The following is a 21311-nucleotide window of genomic DNA, read 5'->3' as shown; positions in this document are numbered from 1 at the left end:
TGGCCTGCCTCACTGCTGGCTATCCCTGCTTCAGTCGATCCTGAACATGGCTGCCAGACTCATTCACCTTTCCAACCACTCCATCTCCGCCACCCCCCTCTGCCAACCCCTCCACTGGCTTCCGATTGCGCAACAGATCAAATTCAAAATCCTAACACTGACGTACAAAGCCGTCCACCACACTGCCCCGAACTACATCACTGACCTAATATCCAAGTACCACCCAGCATGCACACTCCACTCCTCACAAGACCTCCTTCTCTCTAGTTCCCTGGTCTCCTCCTCCCATGCCCGCCTCCAGGACTTCTCCAGGGTGTCACCCATCCTCTGGAACTCCCTGCCCCAACCCATCAGATTATCACCTACTCTCCTCTCCTTTAGGCACACCCTGAAAACCCATCTCTTCAGGGAAGCCTACCCCACCCCCTGCTAACTTGCCGACCTCCTCCACTCTTCCTACCACTCCATCCCCCACAGCTATCTCCTCCTGTACCACTATCCCATCCCTTCTAGATTGTAAGCTCGAAAGAGCAGGGCCCTCAATCCCCTCATGTTTTGCATTGTATTGTTATTGTTCTGTCACATGTTCTCTCCCCCTTGTAATGTACAGCGCTGAGCGAACTATTGGCGCTTTATAAATACTGTATAATAATAATAATCCCTTCCCAGTCAGTATTATTAGTACAGTGTCAGTGTACAATATTATTCCTGATCACTGTATCAGTGTCACTAGCGTTGTCAGTTAGTGGAATTACCAGATAGCGTCTGTTCGCAGCAGATTGTCCACCACCCTATCACAGTCAAACTATAAGTCACTGATCACTGCCATTACCAATATAGCATTATAGCTGTGTAAATTCCAGTATACCATAGTTTGTAGATGCTCTAACTTTTGCACAAACCAATTAATATACAGTTATTGGGATTTTTTTTTTTTACCAAAGACATACAGTATAGAAGAATACATTTTTGCCTAAATTTATGAAGAAATCAGATTTTTTTTCATTGGGTATGTTTTATAACAGAAAGTAGAAAATATTGGGTTTATTTTCAAAATTTTAGGGGTTTTTTTTCGTTTATATTGCAAAAAAAAACAAAAACCCAGTGTTGAGCAAAGACCTCCAAAAGAAAGCTCTATTTGTATGAAAAAATGATATATGTAAAATTAATTTGTGCTCAGTGTTGCGTGACCATGCTATTGGCAGTTAAACTAGCACAGTGCTGAAATGCAAAAAATGCTCTGGTAATGAAGGGGAAATGTTCCGGAGTTTAAATGTAAAGTGCATCTTAAAGAAGAATTCCAGGTATAGTAAATTTTTCCATGGGTACATTTGTCCAGCTTTGAGCAATGTAACTATGTATATACTATGTCTGGCTGTTACAACACCGCCTCTCTACACCATCCAATTAGGGAATACTGTGCATTCATTCAATAAATGCAAAGCATTATCTGTATGGCATCCATGCTGAGTGGCCGACTGCCTGTATGCATAGTGCATTGGCACAGCCACTCAGCACAGGACCCGAAAACAACCCCTTTTGAGTTTTCTTTTATGGCTGTAAACACCTGAAATGCCTATAGTATGCATGAACACATAGGCTAAAATGGAGGGGAGTTAACCGGCAGAGAAATGTAAAAGCTCAAAATGGCTCAAATGCCTTTAGGAGCAGATTATTTGAGCTGCAGTGTGCATGAGGCTTTAGAAGCAGAAAAATAAAAGCTCAAACGCCTGTAAAAGCAGTTTTTTTGATTTGCAGTGTGCATGAGCCCTTACTTGCAGAACAGTGGATACATATCACAGTCTATATTATATTCTTTTGAAATTGTTTTATTGTAAAAGGGTTACAAATAATATAATAAGATGAAGAAAATGGCAAAATATTCTAAAATTGTTTATTTGTATTTAGTTTACACGGTTTAAAAATGTGTGTATATAAAATATATATACATACAAACATATACATATAAACAAACACACCTTGCACACCATATTCTTGTTTGTTTGGATGTCAATAATACACCATCTTTATATATTTAAAGGGGGATCAAGTTGTTTTTGCAGGACTTTCTCCAAGAAAACTAATAAAAGCTAATAAAGAAATTCTGAAATTGTTTTTTTTGTAACATGGCAACAAATAATATTCTAAAGTTAAGAAAATAACATATTCTAAAAAAGAAAAAGTACTTTTGTGCTTACACACACACCTGACATTTTAAGGTCCACTTCTTGTTCTTGGGGTCTTGTTTGTATGTCATGTTTATATATTTAAAATGACGTGAATGTTACATACCTCCATTTGGAGGAACTATCCATCCTTTGGGAAAAAAAAAAAATCCTCTGTGCATCTTTCCTGTCACTGTTGCTCTTAAGTATGATGTGTAAAATGTACTATTTAGCAAAAGTGTCATCGTAAATTAAAGCATATCAAAAGCATTCCCAAAAATTGTAATATATTGCAGCTTACCAGTTTTAGTAGTAAATTATTGCATTTTTTTAAAAAAAAGCCAATATAAAGAAGATGAAGGGAAAAAAAGCATTTTTAGTTTTACCAATTTTTTTTTGCAAAATAAATCTAGCTGGAAGAGTGGTGTACGGGTGTGTCCTCATCTCTGAAAGTTGAACGGTATAAAGTTATTGTCTATTTTGAAATTTTTATTCAATCAGAATGCGTCACAAATAATGTAAGCAATGGGCTGACACGTGCTGTCTGTTTTTTTGTTTTTTTTCTGACACCAAATTATCAGGCTTCTGTCAAACTGAAATATTTAATTTATGTCCCTACTTTTATTTATATTACTCATCCGTCATGTTCTTGAATGTTAAAACAGAACTCTTAATAACTGAAAAAGCATGGTAAATCTAAAGATTTTACAATCACATTGTAATGTGTGTGGTTAATGTGACTTATCACTAACAGAATAAAATGTAAATCATTAGAAAGGAGGCATTACAAATTGTTGCTCAGTAAATTACATTTTTACAGACAAATATGGAGAGATTTTCCTGACTTGTATATATAACTGTAAGGGACATTCCTAGCCTATTTCATCATCCTCTCTTCCACCCTGTCTGTCACTCAACATGGAACTTGAGCAATGCCTGCTGGGAGTTGTAGTTCAGAAGCAGTCACATGGTCCGTGATGAAACTTCAGTCTGTACACTCCTACAGTGCTTTGTTTTAATGCAGCTAGGACACAAAAAATGTGGAAGACAACCTTACACAGTTGCATTGGTTAAAAAAAGAAACAAGTCTATAAAATCCAACCAGTCCAGCAAGTTTAACATTACATTTTTTTTTTACATAATAGATATTTAGTATTAGCACCACTTAGGCTGTTTCCTGTTAGATGTATTGTGTGCCTGTAGTTAAGCTTTATGGATTAATTCTAAAATAAAAAGCGGTCTAAAAAAATAACAGAAAAGAAACATAGCATCAGGAAGGTTAATTTAATGTTGCTAATTCAGCCTGAGTAATGCAGGCCATAGACGGGCCATTTATCGGTCGATAAACGAAAAATCGGTCGGCCCCCTTGCTGATGCTGCCACCATTGTCCACGAAAAACGGCCGTAAAACTAAATGAGAAGATCCGCCAAAAATGGCTAACAGTCTGGCCCCACTAACGGCGTGAATATCGGCCGATTTTTCGTGCAGACGAAAATTCGGCCGATAAATGACCCGTCTATGGCCTGCATAAGGATTAGTGGTGACTTTCAAAAAGGCCTTTGTAGTCAACATCCCCCTAATCTTTATTGCTTGATTGCAACCTGATTTAGAGCAACACAGTGCCATGTGTAAAGGCTAACTGCACCTTTTGCAGAATGGTGAACAAGTAGGTGCTATGCCCAGAAATATTCCCCACGGAGGTGGAATGTCGGTGCTCTGGCTCTGTGTTTCTTCCCAACACAGATACAACTGAATGATGAAGATTGGTATAACCGGCACACGTCTTCCTGAATAATAAACTTTATTGAACGAGTAAAATGTGCATATAAAATGGCTTACAAGTTTCAGAAATAAGCCTTAGTCATAGCCATCATATGGCTTATTATTCGGGAAGACGAGTGCCAGCTATACCAATCTTCACCTTTTGCATAATGTTACATTTTGCACTCATTTAGGGTGTAACCATGTGCTAATAGGACTAACCCAGCAGCAGCTGTCACTTTTAAAATTGGTATGGCTGTGCAGTGCTCCGCCCACTAAGCTATGTCATCCATTTAGAGATCTAAGAATGAATTATAAGTCCTCATGGCAGCATGGTAATTCTCAATGGAACACTTCCTGCAGCTCTACAACTCAAAGTTTGTATCTTGGTACAGACAGACCTGGAGAAATAACCTGCAGGAGCCTGGCATTGCACCTGCAATCCACTGATTGCAGAGGGAATGCTTTGCTGGCTCCAGTGCCAAAAAAGTATAAATGTGCTTTTTTTCTGCAAATATATGTGCATTTATGATTTTTCTGTAAAAGGTAGATTTAACCTTTTTAATGACTTTGCTTGATATACGGAAAAGGTAAACCATAGGTACCCATACTTCTTATTGGGGAATTATTAGATGTTTATGACTTAAGTCATCCACAGATTTTTGCGTCAGAAAGAAACCTCAACAGAGAACAAATTTTGCCATATAAAAAATATAATTTAAAAGGTTCACACCAACCCAACAATATAACTGGTATTTTAATTTTTGGTAGACTTTGGGAGACTAAAACTATCAGATGGTTTTATGTTTCTCCATATGCTCCGTTTCTATTAGAAAGAATAGAACAGGAGTGGGACCAGAGTACAAACTACAAAAACCACCGAGATAAGAAGTCGGGGGATGAATTAGGGCGAATTCACACTATATGGAGAGCTTCTGCAGTTCTTTACCTCTGTGACAGCTCTCGGTTGCTGGCTGTGTTAGGGGGCAATGTGGTCTGCGATTTAGCCTTTTTTTTTTTTTTTGGTATTGTAAGAGCTTCATTTGAAGTTACAAAACATACAGTTCATTCACTGCAATGCCAGGCGGTGCATTGCAGTGCGATTCGGGTAGGTGTGCTGAGATAAAATGCAGCATGTCTGCATTTTTGCGCAGTGCTAGGATGTGTTGCAATGTGAATGAGACACATAGGAAACAACTGTTTCCTGTGTGCCCCTGCGGTGACAGACTTTTTACCATGCTCTTTTTTGCCCTAAGTCTACCTCTAAATGAAATATGGTTTTTAGAAGGTGTTGCCCCTTTAGAGCAGATGTGTTTAAAACATAAGATTTGGTATATCATTTTGTAAAGTGCATGCTGCATCCTGATGTTTCTCTGACAGAGTTAATGTTACTGTTCATTATGTAAGTGACATTTATATCTGGACAACTGTAGTGACATGGCCCATATAAGAGTGCTGCTTTCTCTTTCCTCCAACTAGATACAATTTTTCTCTTGGCCACTGTTTCTGTAGTGCATTTGACCTCATTTATGGATTTTGATTGAATGTTTGTACTGTTAAACAGCAAGTAACAAATATTCTCTTTTTTGTGACAGCTGAAAATAAATCGGCAGCATTTAGATAGCTTTGTGGAATTGTCACTTACCTTTTAATATCATTTTGTTTTAATTTTTCCATTACATACTTTGAGATAAAGTCTTCTTTCAGAAAAGAGATGGCTGCATGTGTACAGCATACCTAAATAATATTTACATTTTAGTCAATTGGTTTACAAAGCAGATATTAAAACTATTTATCAACCGGTTACTTTACCTGCGGGTAGAAGAGCCAAGTATGCCTTTAAAATATATGGGAAATGAATAGATACAGCAAATGGCAACACTATATTGTAGGAAAATGTGCCAAGGGATTCAAAATAGGGCAGCGATTCATAGACTGTGTACACTGCAAAGACAAATGCTTTAGTCATTTCACTTGCACACTGAAAGTGGAACTGCACTGCATTTGAACACCACAAACAAAAAATCCTATTTAAATCCTTTTTAATATTCAACGCAAACTCCCCCATCCATCCATGTCGCCATGCTTTATTTTGCTGAGAAATAATTTTGAAAAACACCCCCCCGCATGTCTGGCAGTGGCCATCTTGAGTAAGGGCAGATGATTCATGTATCATTTACTTCTTGGAATCTAACTGTCCATGGCTGAGCTGAGAACCCTTCTTCCCCTCCTGAAGACTGCTGAGATGTATGATGTCATTTGCCTAGGCATGGAAACCAAGAAGTAACTGAAGAAATATTTAAAAACAAAAAGTAAATATGATATGCTTTCCTATCTATTTACTAATGCTAGCAGCATAAAGATTACAAAAAGCCCATGTTAAATGAGAGAGTGACGTTCCATTTTAAAGAGTATGTCTACATTTTTTTTATCTTAGTTGCCCCCCCACCTCTCCTTAGATGTGACGTTCCCATTTTTAATTAAAAGTCAGCAGCTACAAATACTGTAGCTGCTGACTGTTAAAAGGACCCTAACTTGTCCAAGGGTCCAGCGCTGTACTCACCCGAACCACTTCTTTGCAGGTCTTTGGGACCCTGGTGGCAGCATGTTTACTATGGGCAGCTGGCTGTGATTTCTTGCGGCTCCACAGCCGGCTGCCCACTGCATGTGTGCAAAACACGCTGCGCTTTGTGAATGGTCCCGCAACCATCTGGGACCCATGATGTGTCCCAGAAGGTTGCGGGTAGGGGGAGAACCTTTAGAGGTTTGCTGTGGCTATCCAATGAGAAGTGGGAGTGGGTGCATGTGAAAACCAGATACCTGCCCCCCCCAAAAAAAAAAAAAATGCCAAAAACAGAAAAGGAGGGGGGAGGAGGAGGGCATAAAGTGAAACTTCCCCTTTAAGGTGAAATTCCACTTTAAGACTGACATTTGTACAGCTTTCAAGTACAGTTGTCATTTAAAAAACAGAAGTGCAACATAAACTAAAGATCTGTGATAATCAATGTGAAACCTGTGCAACAAACATGTTCTAAACAGTTCTGCCAAGAAAAAGGAAGTCCTCTGACTGGGTCTTCCATATAATAACATGGAAGCCTTCCCACCACCCACAGCCCCTCTTAAGATAGCTGGACTCTGCTAAAGAAAGTGGCTTTACACGAGGCTGGTCCTGAGAAGAAATACAGGCTGCCATTACTGACTTTCATTTTAAAAATGCAAATTGTCTGCGTAACCCAAAGCCTATTGAAAACTTTGGATTACCAAAGACCTGGAATAAGTATGCAAATCAGGATTTTTGGCTTTTCTCTGACTCTTCTAGCTGTAAACTTGTTCCAGGTCAGTGACCCCGTATTAAAACATTTGCATCAACAACAGACAACTATCATGATCAAAAGGAGAATTTAGCAATGGTAGACCCCATATTTTCCTTGTGACAAGTTTACTTCAACAATATGAAACTGTCTCTTCCTGCTGTCTTCTTTATGATTGGAAAATACAGGAAGCTGTATTTCCCCATTTTAGAAAAATAAAACAAAACAGAGACTGCTGAGATTTATTAAAGCCACTTACAGAACATATTGTAAGTTCAGTAAAATAAATTTACCTTCAGCCAGCAAGGACAGTGGATAAACTGGGATCCATAATGTGTGGTTGAGCCAAGAAAGAGCTCGGTACTCTGTTCCAGTTGCTGATAACAGATGGTATGGGTATCTGTAAAGACACAAGCAATAACCAGAAAACCTTTCAGTATGAGATCATTTGCCATAAACTAAATGATTGTGTTGATTGTCGTTGTTCACATACAGTTCCCAGAAAAAATATTCGTACCCCTTGAAATTTTCCACATTTACAACCAAAAACTTAAATGTATTTTATTGGGATTTTATATGATAGACTGACACAAAGTTGCACATAATTGTGAATTGGAAGGAAAATGATAAATGATTTTCAAAATTTTCTACAAATAAATATGCAAAAAGTGTGGCGTGCATTTGTATTCAGCCCCCTTTACTCTGATACCCCTAACTAAAATCTAGTAAAACCAATTGCCCTCAGAAGTCACCTGATTAGTAAATAGGGTCCACCTATGTGTAATTTAATCTCAGTATAAATACAGCTGTTCTGTGAAGTCCTCAGAGGTGTGTTAGAGAACATTTGTGAACCAACAGCATCATGAAGGCCAAGGAACACACCTGACAGGTCCGGGATAAAGTTGTGGATAAGTTTAAAGCAGGGTTAGGTTATAAAAAAATATCCCAAGCTTTGAATATCCCATGGAGCACTGTTCAATCCGTCATCCGAAAATGGAAAAAGTATGGCACAACTGCAAACCGACCAAGACATGGCAATCCACCTAAACAGACAGGCCGGGCAAGGAGAGCATTAATCAGAGAAGCAGCCAAGAGGCCCAAGTCGGAGAATCTGTCCACAGGACAACTATTAGTCGCGCACGCCACAAATCTGGCCTTCTTGAGAGAGTGGCAAGAAGAAAGCCATTGTTGAAAGAAAGCCTTAAGAAGTCCCATTTGCAGTTTGCAAGGTGCCATGTGGGGGACACAGCAAACATGTGGAAGAAGGTGCTCTGGCCAGATGAGACCAGATTGAACCTTTTGGCCTAAAAGCAAAACGCTATGTGTGGCAGAAAACTAACACTGCACATCACCCTGAACACACCATCCCCTCCGTGAAACATGTTGGCGGCAGCATCATGTTGTGGGGATGCTATTCCTTAGCAGGGACGGGGAAAGCTGGTCAAAGTTGATGGGAAGATGGATGGAGCCAAATACAGGGCAATCTTAGAAGAAAACCTATTAGAGTCTGCAAAAGACTGGAGACTGGGCTGGAGGTTCACCTTCCAACAGGACAATGACCCTAAACATACATCCAGAGCTAAAATGGAATGGTTTAGATTAAAACATATTCATGTGTTAGAATGACCCAGCCAAAGTCCAGACCTGAATCCAATTGAGAGTCTGTGGCAAGACTTGAAAATTGTTCTCCATCCAATCTGACAGAGCTTGAGCTATTTTGCAAAGAAGAATGTGCAAAACGTTCACTCTCTAGATGTGCAAAGCAGGTGAAGACATCCCCAAAAAGACTTGCAGGTGTAATTGCAGTGAAAGGTGAAAGGGGCTGAATACAAATGTATGCCACACATTTCAGATAGTTATTTGTAAAACAAATTTGAAAACCATTAATCATTTTCCTTCCACTTGACATTTATGTGCCACCTTGTGTTGGTCTATCCCATAAAATCCCAATAAAATACATTAAAATTTTTTGTGTAACATGACAAAATGTGAAAAATTTCAAGGGGTATGAATACTTTTTCAAGGCACTGTATCATTGCTGAAAAGTCCAGCATGATTCAATAGAATTGATTGTTCACGATGCCATGGGGGGTTCCCCATGAAATATTAGCACAGAGCACTTACCTTGTCTGTTCTGGATCAGTTCTTACTCATGGCTTATACATACTTGTGCAATAAAGGTATGGCATTAATAATAAGGTTGTGACCACCATCTTGTTTTTGAACCACATAATCCATACACATTTATGATCACAACAGGGCAAATAACAGTTTTAGGTTTACAGTATTACTCATTTTTGGTATATAGCCACTGGTGTCTAATATGGGGGTCAGCAACCCTTCAATCAAGGGCAGTTGGCGGGGTAGATTCCATCTCTGGGTTGCCAACCCCAGAAGGTGGAGAGGATGGGCGGTGGAACCGATCGGCTGTATTTTCTTTCCTGCAGAAAGTTAATGCCCGCTTCTCTTCTCCCTCCCTCCAACATTCAGCTGCTGCAGGGAGGAAAACACAGCCAATAGGTTCCACTAAATACCTACTACTACTTTTGTTGCCCAACCCCCTGTAGTACTGCCAGCCCCTCTCCTTTCCTCTTCCACTAGTTGCTGTGGGGGACAATTTTAGGATGGAGAGTCGGTAGAGGGGGGGGCGGAAAATATGTAATTTACTAGCCCCTTCCTTTTATTAATGAACACAGTCAGTGGCACCAATCACTGACTTGTTCATTTGCAACTGTGTTTTTTTGTTTTTTTTTTATAAAAATAACAAACATGTCATACTTACCTGCTGTGTGAACTGGTTTTGCACAGAGCAGCCCGGATCCTCCTCTTCTCGGGTCCCCCGCCGGCTCTTCTGACCCCTCCCTCCTGTTGGGTGCCCCCACAGCAAGCAGCTTGCTATGGAGGCACCCGTTGCTCCGTGTGTCCATTCATACACGGAGCCGAAGCTTGGTCCTGCCCTCCCCCTCTTATTGGCTCACTGGCTGTGATTGACAGCAGTGGGAGGCATTGGCCAATGAGGAGAGGGTGTACATCGCTGGATGGAGAGGTGGCTTAGGTGAGTATTAGGGGGGCTGGTGGAGCTGCTGCACAGAGAAGGGTTTTTTTCCCTTCATGCACTTTTAGTTTGTGAATGAACAGGAAGCCTCAGAGCACTTCCCATTCATTCACTGTCCAGTGCAGCTGAGGCTGCAGAGAAAAGAACTGGGAAATATCTGTTCTCAGTCCCTTCCTCTGTCTCAAAAGTGAAACATTAGCGATATGTTTAGACCCCTGATATTTCACCAAAGTCCCCCAACAGGGATCCTAAAAACTGTAAAAAGAATAATCCAAAACAATATTCTACAAAAAAAATGATAAAGTTGAATTTTGAAAAAAATTAAATAAAAAAACTTCTGACACGATCCGCTGCCCTATTGATATTGTCCACTGCTCTGACACAGTCCATTGCCCTACTGAATCCATCCACTGCCCAACTGACACCATCCACTGTCCTACTAACACCATCTACTACTCTACTGACTGACGAAGTTCACTTTTCAGGTAGTCTAAGTTTAAGCCTTATGTATTGGTTGCAGTGCATCCTAGCGGTACAAAGTTTTTATACATGCATATATTTCCATTAATTTTTATTTATTTTTTTATTATTTTGTTGCTCATTCTTTTGCTCGTTTATTTTTGCTCTTTTTCCTTCATATTATGTTTTCATGTCCCCAAACATTCCTTTTATCTTAACTCCACATAGTCTTTCACTTTGGTCCGCTGATCCTTGTTGACCAATGGGACACCGATGTACAGCCCCCTTCCTACAGAGGTCCACCCCCAGTCCTGTAGAAGGAGCCGAAGAGCTCTGAGCGCATAGCCTACCTGCACTAGTACTGGTCCTTGTTCTTTGACGTCACTTCCGCCCGTAGATGTGTTCTATGCTGGTTCCTCCACTTTCGGTCGGAGTTTCCTTGCCGCGACTGTGGTGACGGTGTACCTCACCATTCATGACAGTGGGACTCCTTCCCTGGATGTTGGGCTGCACTGTACCTGTGTATCACTGATGACAAGAAATCACTGTTCTACTCTCTTGGGAGTGAAACTTACCTTTGCTTATAAATCCCATACTACGCCTCCCTTATTTTCCTATGAGTTTATATTTTTACAGTGACATTTGTTTTATTATATTTTTCTAAGTTTTCCTTACTATTTAGTTAGGCCTTGCTAGTTAATTTCTTTTTTTAAAAAAGGAGTGTCGAACCCGTGTGATATTTGATCTCTTTCACATTGTTCAGTTAGATCTTCACCTCTCAAAGGTTGCCTACCTCAGGTATAATAGTTACTAAATGAAGTTTTGAGCCAATGCAGTATGACCAGAACAGTGGTACATATATTTGCCTGATGTTAAAGCTGTGAAAATGATTAGCATAGGATACAATGTACTGTTACCTTACAACATCCCACAGGTTCCACAGAAAGAAGAGAATACACACTATGCATTTGCTCTGCATTTCTTCCTGGCTGCTGATGACCACAAACAGGATAACCAACCTCTCTGTTACCTGTAAAGAAATTTGAATTGTGTAACAGTCATATGCAACCTGACATCTGTCTCCAAGTAATGTGACTTTGAGCACCTAATTTAGCATTGGAAGGGTTAATTCTGGGATATAACAAGCATTTTCAAGCTTCAGGCCAGCAGTTGTTCTTTTTTCTACATGTGTTGGATACATTTTATGACATGTAATATTATTAGAACCAAATGCTAAATATATGACGGTTTAAGAGTACTTCTTCATTTGAAAGACGAGGAAATATATGGTTTAAAATGCTTTCAAGTTTCTTCCTCTTCGTATCTTATGAAAGTATTCATAATATGTTATAAAGATCAAGCCAGGCAGTAAATCTGCTGTCCCTGATAATGTATTTTTCAGCCTGCTTTAGTCTTCTGTTAGAATGACATATTCTGATTTTTTATTAAGTATGGCTACTTTGTTCAGCTTGTTGTGAGCATTGCATTTAGTTGGGTAACACTGGGTTGTAAGTTTGATGATCTGCAGAAAATGGATTCAGAAGATAAGGGTTTAAAAACATATTCCAGAAATGTTTGAAAGCTGCATTGCTTTGACTTCTGAAAAGTGACACTTCGCTGCCGAAGTGAAAAAAAAAACTAAGCTTTTCATAACCCACTAAATCACAGGTGTACTGGCAGACCTCCAGCTGTTGCCAAACTACAAGTTCCATGAGGCATTGCAAGACTGACAGTTACAAGCATGACTCCCAAAGGCAGAGGCATGATGGGACTTGTAGTTTTGCAGCAGCTAGAGGGCCACCAGTTTGACAACCCTGCACTAAATGAATAAGGAACAACACTCAAAAAATCAAGCTATGTCATACGTCTTTTATTTTCCTACTCTACAATAGTATTATGAAGCATATTTACACAAAGCAGTTTTCTGATGTAATGTATTCCAATAATCCAGCAAATAAAAAATGGGCAGCAAGAGGTTTCCATGTTTGTTTGTGGACCATTTGAATTTACCTGGGTACCAACATACTGTATGTTTGCATACAGCCACCAATGAGGTAGATACATCCTGGTTTCATACATGACCCTAAAATGTAAGAGCAAAACGACCTGCCAATTATATCCCTTACCTGCAAAAACCTTGGCATGAAAGGCTGTTGTTCTATGCCCAGCAAAACATGTAACAGCTCCAAGACAGACAGTAACTGGCAGGCCTGCATCACTAGCCCAATTGTATAAAATGTATCGGCAAAAGAATCTGCAGACAAAAACACATTTCTTGATATGGTTATAGAGTAATCATATTTAGCACTCATAAACTACAATCCTTGTGTAAATGAATCTTCCACCCTTTCTAGTTTGTACCTAGGTGGATGAGGCTTTTCATATACCACAAGTAGTAAAAGTTTTCCTAGGTACAATTTTCTACATTTATTTTAATGATCTAATTACTTACTATGAATGGGCTTTTAGGAAATATCAGGGGTCTTTTCAGCTATTTCACATTCAAGACAGAGAAAGAAATTGAGGACATTGAGTCCTCAAACACCTTCTCCTCTGCAACAGGAGCAGAATGCTTCCTCTTCTTTCTCAAATGAAAGAGTAAACATGATGTGCTAGTTTGTGTATTTCAGGTACTTATTTAGTACCGTCAATTTACTCAGCGCTTTACATATATATTGTACGTTCACTTCAGTCCCTAACCCTCATGCGGCACGCAAGCTAAGGTCCCTAACTTACAGTCATACATACACATACTAGGGCTGATGTAGACAGGATCCAATTAACCTACCAGCATGTCTTTGAAGTGTGGGAGGAAACTGGAATACCTGGAGGAAACCCACGCAGGCACAGGGAGAACATGCAAACTGCAGGTAGGTGGTGCACTGGTTGGGATTCAAACCAATGACTCTAGTACTGCCAGGCAGAAGTGCTTACCATTTAGCTAATGTGCTGCAATTTCTTTAGTTATTATTGAGCACTCTAGTGTTCGATCAAGAAAGTAATTCTCTGATCACAGTTACCTATTTAATGAACAGAGTTCAAGGAACCCTTCTGTCATATGGTCACTGAAGTGACTGAGCTTGTAGCAGAAGGAAATGCAGAGAATGCAATGTTCACTGAGCTGCCCAACTGGAAGTGGTGGTTGTGCTCTGGTGTAAGCTTTACATCCTTGACATCAAAAGGAAAAAGGACTGTCTTTCTGCCATAAAGAATGGAGAGGAAAGAGTTCATATATGATCTAGTGTATGTTTTGTGGTCTCTTCTTGTCCCTTTTTTTTTGTAATGATTTCTTTGCTATAGCAATACACATAAAATCATGTGCACATACAGTTGCAAGAAAAAGTATGTGAACCCCTTGGGATTACGTGGAGTTTTGCATGAATTGGGCATAAAATGTGCTCTAAACGTCATCTAAGTCACAACAATAGAAGAACACAGTCTGCTGAACATAATACTACACAAACATTAGATGTTGCCATGGTTTAATTGCACATAACATGTAAACATTCACAGTGCAGGGAGGAAAAAGTATGTGAACCTTTGGACTTAATAACTGGTTGACCCTCCTTTGGCAGCAATAACCTCAACCAAACGTTTCCTGTAGTTGCAGATCAGACCTGCACAACAATCTGGAGTAATTTTGGACCAATCCTCTTCACAAAACTGTTTCAGTGTAGCAATATTCTTGAGATGTCTGGTGTGAATCGCTCTCTTAAAGTCATGCCACAGCATTTCAATCGGGTTGAGGTCAGGACTCTGACTGGGCCACTCCAGAAGGCGTATTCTGTGCTGTTGCAGCCATTGTCTTGTTGAATTACTTGTATGCTTTGGGTCATTGTCCTGTTGCATCACCCATCCTCTGCGGAGCTTCAGTTGGCGGACAGATGGTCGTTTATTTTCCTGCAAAATGTCTTGATAAACTCTGGAATTAATTTTCCCATCAATGACAACAATCCGTCCAGGCCCTGAGGCAGCAAAGCAGCCCCAAACCATGATGCTCCCTCCGCAGTGTTTTACAGTGGGGATGAGGTTTTGATGTTGGTGTGCTGTGCCTTTTTTCCTTCACACATAGTGTTGTGTGTTCTTCCCAAACAACTCAATCTTGGTTTCATCTGTCCACAGTATATTTTGCCAGTAGTGCTGTGGAACATCCAGGTGCTCTTTTGCAAACTTCAAACGTGCTGCAATATTCTTTTTGGACAGCAATGGCTTCCTCTGTGATGTCCTCCCATGTACTCCATTCTTGTTTAATGTTTTCCTTATTGTGGATATGTCAACAAAAATGTTAGCATGTGCCAGAGATTTCTGTAGGTCTTTAGCTGACACTCTGGGATTCTTCTTTACCTCATACAGCATTCTGCGCTGTGCTCTTGCAGTCATTTTTACAGGACGACCACGACTAGGGAGAGTAGCAACAGTGCTAAACCTTCTCCATTTGTAGACAGTCTGTCTTACCATGGACACATGAACATCAAGGCTTTTGGAGATACTTTTGTAACCCTTTCCAGCTTCATGCAAGTCAACAATTCTTGATCGTAGGTCTTCTGAGAGCTCTTTTCTGCGAGGCATGGGTCACATCAGACAGTGCTTCTTGAAACCAGTAAACCCAAAACAGGTGTGTGCTTTTTAAGGGCAGGACAGCTGTCAGCAACACATCCAATATCATCACACTGATTGGAGTCAAGGTTGGCTCACTCCTGGCTCCAATTAACTCTGGGAGAAGTCATTAAGATAGGGTCTCACATACTTTTTCCTCCCTGCACTGTGAATGTTTACATGTTATGTGCAATTAAACCATAGCAACATCTAATGTTTGTGTAGTATTATGTTCAGCAGACTGTGTTCTTCTATTGTTGTGACTTAGATGACATTCAGAGCATATTTTATACCCAATTCATGCAAAACTCCACGTAATCCCAAGGGGTTCACATACTTTTTCTTGTAACTGTAAGTTCCCGAGCCTTCTCTAGACCTTTGTTCAATTCTAAAATGTACTTTACCTAACCACTGTATGCACAGACTGATGTGCTATTTAATAGATATATGTCATGAGAAACACATGGAGACATTAAATACTGAGTTCTCCCAAACATACAAATTTCCACACAGTCATGCTGAGCTTCTTGGCTCATTGAATTGGAAGACGTTCGCAAATAAGGGATTTTGACTTAACTCATACATTACTGATCGACATGATTTTTCCTACTCAGTGACACAGAAAGTACTAAAGGCCGTGGTCAGCATAGCAGCCAGGGAACTAACATATTCAGATAGAGGTCAGTTATGGCAGCTCCCATATTCCCAATCTTAGCTCATGTTGAGTTTACTTCGCTAAGGACAATGAGCAGTTTTTAAACTGCAGCAAGTCAGGAAGGGCAACCAACCATATTTCACTGTTCAGGTGATCTCAGAATGACTGGTAATGGGTAAATGGTATTGTAGGGTCTGTTAAAGTGAACTTTTTTTGGACCACTAAACTGTTCCAGGACAAACCAACACCTTTCTCCTGATGGGACTGCACTAAAGCTTGTCACATCTGAGAAACATGTAAATTTTGAAATTATCACTGAATAAAGCTCAAAGATCAGCAGCAGCAGAGGTGATACAACTGGCAAGTTAACAGGTACTGTATAAGCATAGGTGGATCAGAGAATTTTGACAATAAAAGACAAATACTGCCGTATTCACATGATTCATACAAAATGTCTACCTTTTCCAAAGAAAAGAAGCCTGGCTGTCATGTTGGTAAAGATCCAGGAATGTCCGCAGAATTGTAAAAGATAATAAAAGGAGATATAGTTCTTCATCCTGGATCTGCAAAGAGAAACAGTAAAATCCAACCATCCACTCATAACTGGCCTGGCCCTTAGTAGATCTGATAAAATGCCCTAATACAATTCAAACCATTTTATAGTGAACTTCCATAGCATAGACCAGTGGTCTCCGAACTGCGGCCTGGGGACCTGATGTGTCCTTTTGCTTGCCTTTATCAGGCCCTCGAGGCACAATTCCCCCCACTGACATCGACAGTGGTGCATTATTTCCATCACGGACACCAATGGTAGGATGCTAATCCTTCCTTCGACACAAATGATGGGGCACCATTCTTCCCACTGACACCATTGATAGGGCATAATTCCTCTCTGCAATACCAATGATGGGGCACTATTCCTCTCACTGACACCAACTATGGGGCACTATTCCTCTCACTGACACCAACTATGGGGCACTATTCGTGCTATGGACATCAATGATGGGGCACTATTCCCCTCACAGACACCAATGATGGTGCACTATTCCTCTTACAGACACTAATGATGGGGCACTATTCCTCCCACTGACACCAACTATGGGGCATTATTCATGCTATGGACATCAACGATGGAGCACTATTTCCCTCACAGACACCAATGATGGGGCACTATTCCTCTTACAGACACCAATGATGGGGCGCTATTTCTCTTACAGACACCAATGATGGGGCGCTATTTCTCTTACAGACACCAATGATGGGGCGCTATTCCTCTTACAGACACCAATGATGGGGCGCTATTCCTCTTACAGACACCAATGATGGGGTACTGTTCCTCTTGCTAACATCAATGATGGGGTGCTATTCCTCTTACAGACACCAACGATGGGGCGCTATTCCTCTTACTAACTTCAATGATGGGGCACTATTCCTCTTACTAACTTCAATGATGGGGCGCTATTCCTCTCACTGGGACCAATGATGGGGCACTATTCCTCTTACTAACATCAATGACGGGGCGCTATTCCTCTCACTGGGACCAATGATGGGGCACTATTCCTCTTAATAACATCAATGATGGAACGCTATTCTTCATACAGACACCAATGATGGGGTGCTATTCCTCTTACAGACACCAATGATGGGGCACTATTCCTCTTACTAACATCAATGATGGGGCGCTATTCCTCTTACAGACACCAATGATGGGGCGCTATTTCTCTTACAGACACCAATGATGGGGTACTGTTCCTCTTACTAACATCAATGATGGGGTGGTATTCCTCTTACAGACACCAACGATGGGGCGCTATTCCTCTTACTAACTTCAATGATGGGGCACTATTCCTCTCACTGGGACCAATGATGGGGCACTATTCCTCTTAATAACATCAATGATGGGGCACTATTTGTAATGGAACCGGTACCCGACCGCACTTGGGTATATTCCGTTATACTGCAGCTTCCCCTGTCTGAACACCATCCACGGACCACACCCTTGAAATCCCTCAGGAAAAAGACAGCACCCAGCTCTGCTTAATACAGGAAGCCAACTCTTTTTATTGTACACAAAACACAGGATATATACAGAGGGCGGGGAAAGACAACCAGGAACAGGAAATACATCATCAGCCCACCCCATCCCACCAAGACACAGAACAATGGGATGAAACACATGGTAAAGGACATTGACCAACCCCCACACCAATACACAAACAGTACATCCCATAATAGTTGGCTGGACAGGAAGACACAGCACAATGGGGGTTAGCACATGGCAAACAGACAATGGACAGCCATGTGGCCTAGACAAAGGAACACACACTATACACAAGACTCAGACATTCACATACACACCCTGTACCCCTTAAACAGGCACAGGGTGGGTTAAACATAATGATTTGGGGAGATGATACAGAGGTCCCCCAACCCCCAAAAGTCACTCCCGTCACACTATTCCTCTTACTAACATCAATGATGGAACGCTATTCCTCTTACAGACACCAATGATGGGGCACTATTCCTCTTACTAACATCAATGATGGAACGCTATTCTTACAGACACCAATGATGGGGTGCTATTCCTCTTACTAACATCAATGATGGAACGCTATTCTTCTTACAGACACCAATGATGGGGTGCTATTCCTCTTACTAACATCAATGATGGGGCATTGTTACTTACACCAGGATATTTCCTTCTCCCACTGGCCATAGTCTTGCCCCCCTAAAGTCTGAAGGATAATAAACTGACCCTTTGTTTAGTAAGTTTAGAGACCCCTGGCATAGACCATGAGATGTTTTTGTAATCTGAAGGTAGTAGCAGTAGTGTAATGACACTTTTATGACATTCAATTGTGTAAGGCAAGATATTAAAGCCTAACTCCATTCTTTGGCTTGTTTTGGCCCCAAGCTTGTCCAAATCAACTATTTCCTTTGTCAACATATGCATCAGTTGTCAGCGCTGTATGAACTATAAGTAAGCTCAGCTACGTACAGTATGCAGCGCTGTGTTCTGGCAGCAGAACTGACCCTTACACACATTCTTTTTTTTTTTTTTTTTAATTTAACTGAACTAAAAAAAAACAGATCACCATACCAACTAAGCGATGTTAGTACAGCAATCTCTCCCGCTGTACCTTTATATTCTGACTAGGGGATGGGAAGACCCCCTCCCCACCAGAACACACTAATCAGCCATTGGCTGCGAGTGCTGAACGGATGATGGTTTTCCAGCAAATCTCTTCAGAAGGACTGATATACACACAGCCCGAATATCTGCCAGCCAATATTCGGACTGTGTGTACCCAGCTTAAAGTGGTACTAAGCCCAGGACCCACTATATCTGGTTTCTCACAGTACACAGAACATGGAAATGCAATTATTTTAGTAAATATAAACTGCTAAATACCTTTTCTCATCAGCAGTTAGAGCAGTCTTGTGACTTCTATCAGTGTCCAGTCCAGCACTAGCTAAAGCTTGTAGGAGGAGTTTTCTTTCTGCTCTAGGAGGATACAAATCCCCTGACCTGTCTGGACAGTGTTGATTGGCCCTGTGCACTCTCACATGCACTCTCCCAAGAAAAAAAAATCCTCTAGCAATACACACCAAACTGAGCATGTGCATGGCTATGGTTCTGTCTGGAGATAAGTTGTGGTCGCTTGAAAAAAGGGAGGAACAGACAAGAAGGATTCAAACAGCCTTTTTACACATTGCAGAGGATTAACCCCTTAGGTTCCACAGTGAGTATAACAAGCATGCTTTACTGCATATACAGACTGATTGTACTGTTGTGGGTTTAGTAACACTTTAAGATCTACCAACGTATAGTACAAGGCTCTGCCTGACTGGATAAAAATCAATCAGATAGATTAGGTCGGTCCACATCGTTTTACAAAATCTAAAGTTGATTGTACAAAGATTGTGCAGGCAGATTGTAAGGCTACATTCACATGGGCCACTAGCCACCTGAGAGCAGCTAGCTATAGCCGCCGAGCCCTGTACACTTCAATGACAGGGCAGCAGTGGCCGCAGCAATAAGCGGTTGTTTACACAGCCAGCGACTACCTGCCACTGTCATTTGCACCATGGCTATTCCCCCATGTAGTCTTACATGTATGGTGAGCCTTGAAGAAAGCCAAACCTCAGGTGCCTTGCCATGGTGTAATGACTAGGGAAGAAATCAAGTGTGTTCAGATCCTGGTCCAAACCCACCGGAGTGAGCCCATCAGAAGCTTTCACCAGTTCTGGGCCAATCATAAGTAGTCAAGGCATTCCCTACCCCTTGCTTACATGTAGCTCCAGGGCAGGGAAGATGATTGGCCCAGTACAGATGACCACTTCCTGATGGGATCAGGCTTGGACCTGAACACCCCGGTCATCCCTGGTTATGAGCACCAGAAGTAATACCATAGTTCAGGGGTGTAAAACTGGCGGCCCTCCAGCTGTTGCAAAACTACAAGTCCCATCATGCCTCTGCCTTTGGGAGTCATGCTTCTGTCACCTTTAAGATGCCTCATGGAACTTGAAGTTTGGCAACAGCTGAAGGGCCGCCAGTTTGACACCCGTGCCATAGTCCCCCCCCTTAGTGCAGACAGAAATGTGGACTCACAGGTTGCCCCTCTAACAGGTGATTGCCCAGACATAGGCTGTGTAGTTCTGGCCTCACTTCAGTGTCCACTCTTCTCAGATGCAGCCTGCAGGCAGCTCGATGTTCCTCACATTCCAGGAGATGTCCTCCTCGCCATTCTGTGTGGCAGAGCAGCAGACAGTGGAGGTGATCAGAGATTAGTATAGAATGCTCAGCACAAGTCCTTGCAGATCTATATAGTGCAATGAAGGAGACAGGGTGGAGGAGGAGGAGGAAGAGCAGCTAAAATCTGCACCACCTCCTCCCCCCTCCCTCCTACTTTCCTCTTCTCCCAGAGTTTTGGCAGCTTTACGCATAGTTTGAGTTGAAAAACACAGTTGAGTACATCCGTTATACTTTTCTTTTATTTGCGCTTACAGTTAGATATTAAGGACAAGGTTTCAAAGGCAGTAATTATACAGAAAACATTAGCAAAACTTTCAAAAGATCATTTGAATTTCAGAAGAAAGATCTCTGAAAATGTAACTGTTAGTGCAAATAAAGAAAAGTATAACAAACATTACTTAGCTGGGTTGCAAATGCACTAATATGACTACATTTTAACCCCTTCATGCCTAAGGGTAAAACAAATCTAAATACCTAAGCACAATTTTGCAACTTTGACATGTGTTAGTAAAACCGTCCATAGCATCACAACTACTTTGCACATCCAGGTGA

At 41.1% G+C, this 21311-nt stretch overlaps 1 protein-coding gene across 1 annotated transcript; it reads right to left on the bottom strand.

Moving 5' to 3' along the window:
• Nucleotides 1-1880: 1880 nt before the first annotated feature.
• HACD4 (3-hydroxyacyl-CoA dehydratase 4) lies at nt 1881-20869 on the bottom strand. The gene is made up of 8 exons (XM_089682627.1): nt 20616-20869; nt 16463-16566; nt 12879-13006; nt 11670-11782; nt 7532-7638; nt 5740-5871; nt 5573-5664; nt 1881-3189 (listed from the first exon to the last, which is right to left on the bottom strand). The coding sequence occupies exons 2-7, from the start codon at nt 16557-16559 to the stop codon at nt 5582-5584; spliced, it is 660 nt and encodes a 219-aa protein (XP_089538753.1). The 5' UTR covers nt 16560-16566; nt 20616-20869; the 3' UTR covers nt 1881-3189; nt 5573-5581.
• Nucleotides 20870-21311: the final 442 nt, after the last annotated feature.

Source organism: Staurois parvus, unplaced genomic scaffold (genome assembly GCF_062004578.1).
Source record: "Staurois parvus isolate SC_StPar_1 unplaced genomic scaffold, SC_StPar_1.0 ptg000292l, whole genome shotgun sequence".
NCBI classification, from domain to species: Eukaryota; Metazoa; Chordata; class Amphibia; order Anura; family Ranidae; genus Staurois; species Staurois parvus.
This window is presented reverse-complemented; position numbering and strand designations above follow the sequence as displayed.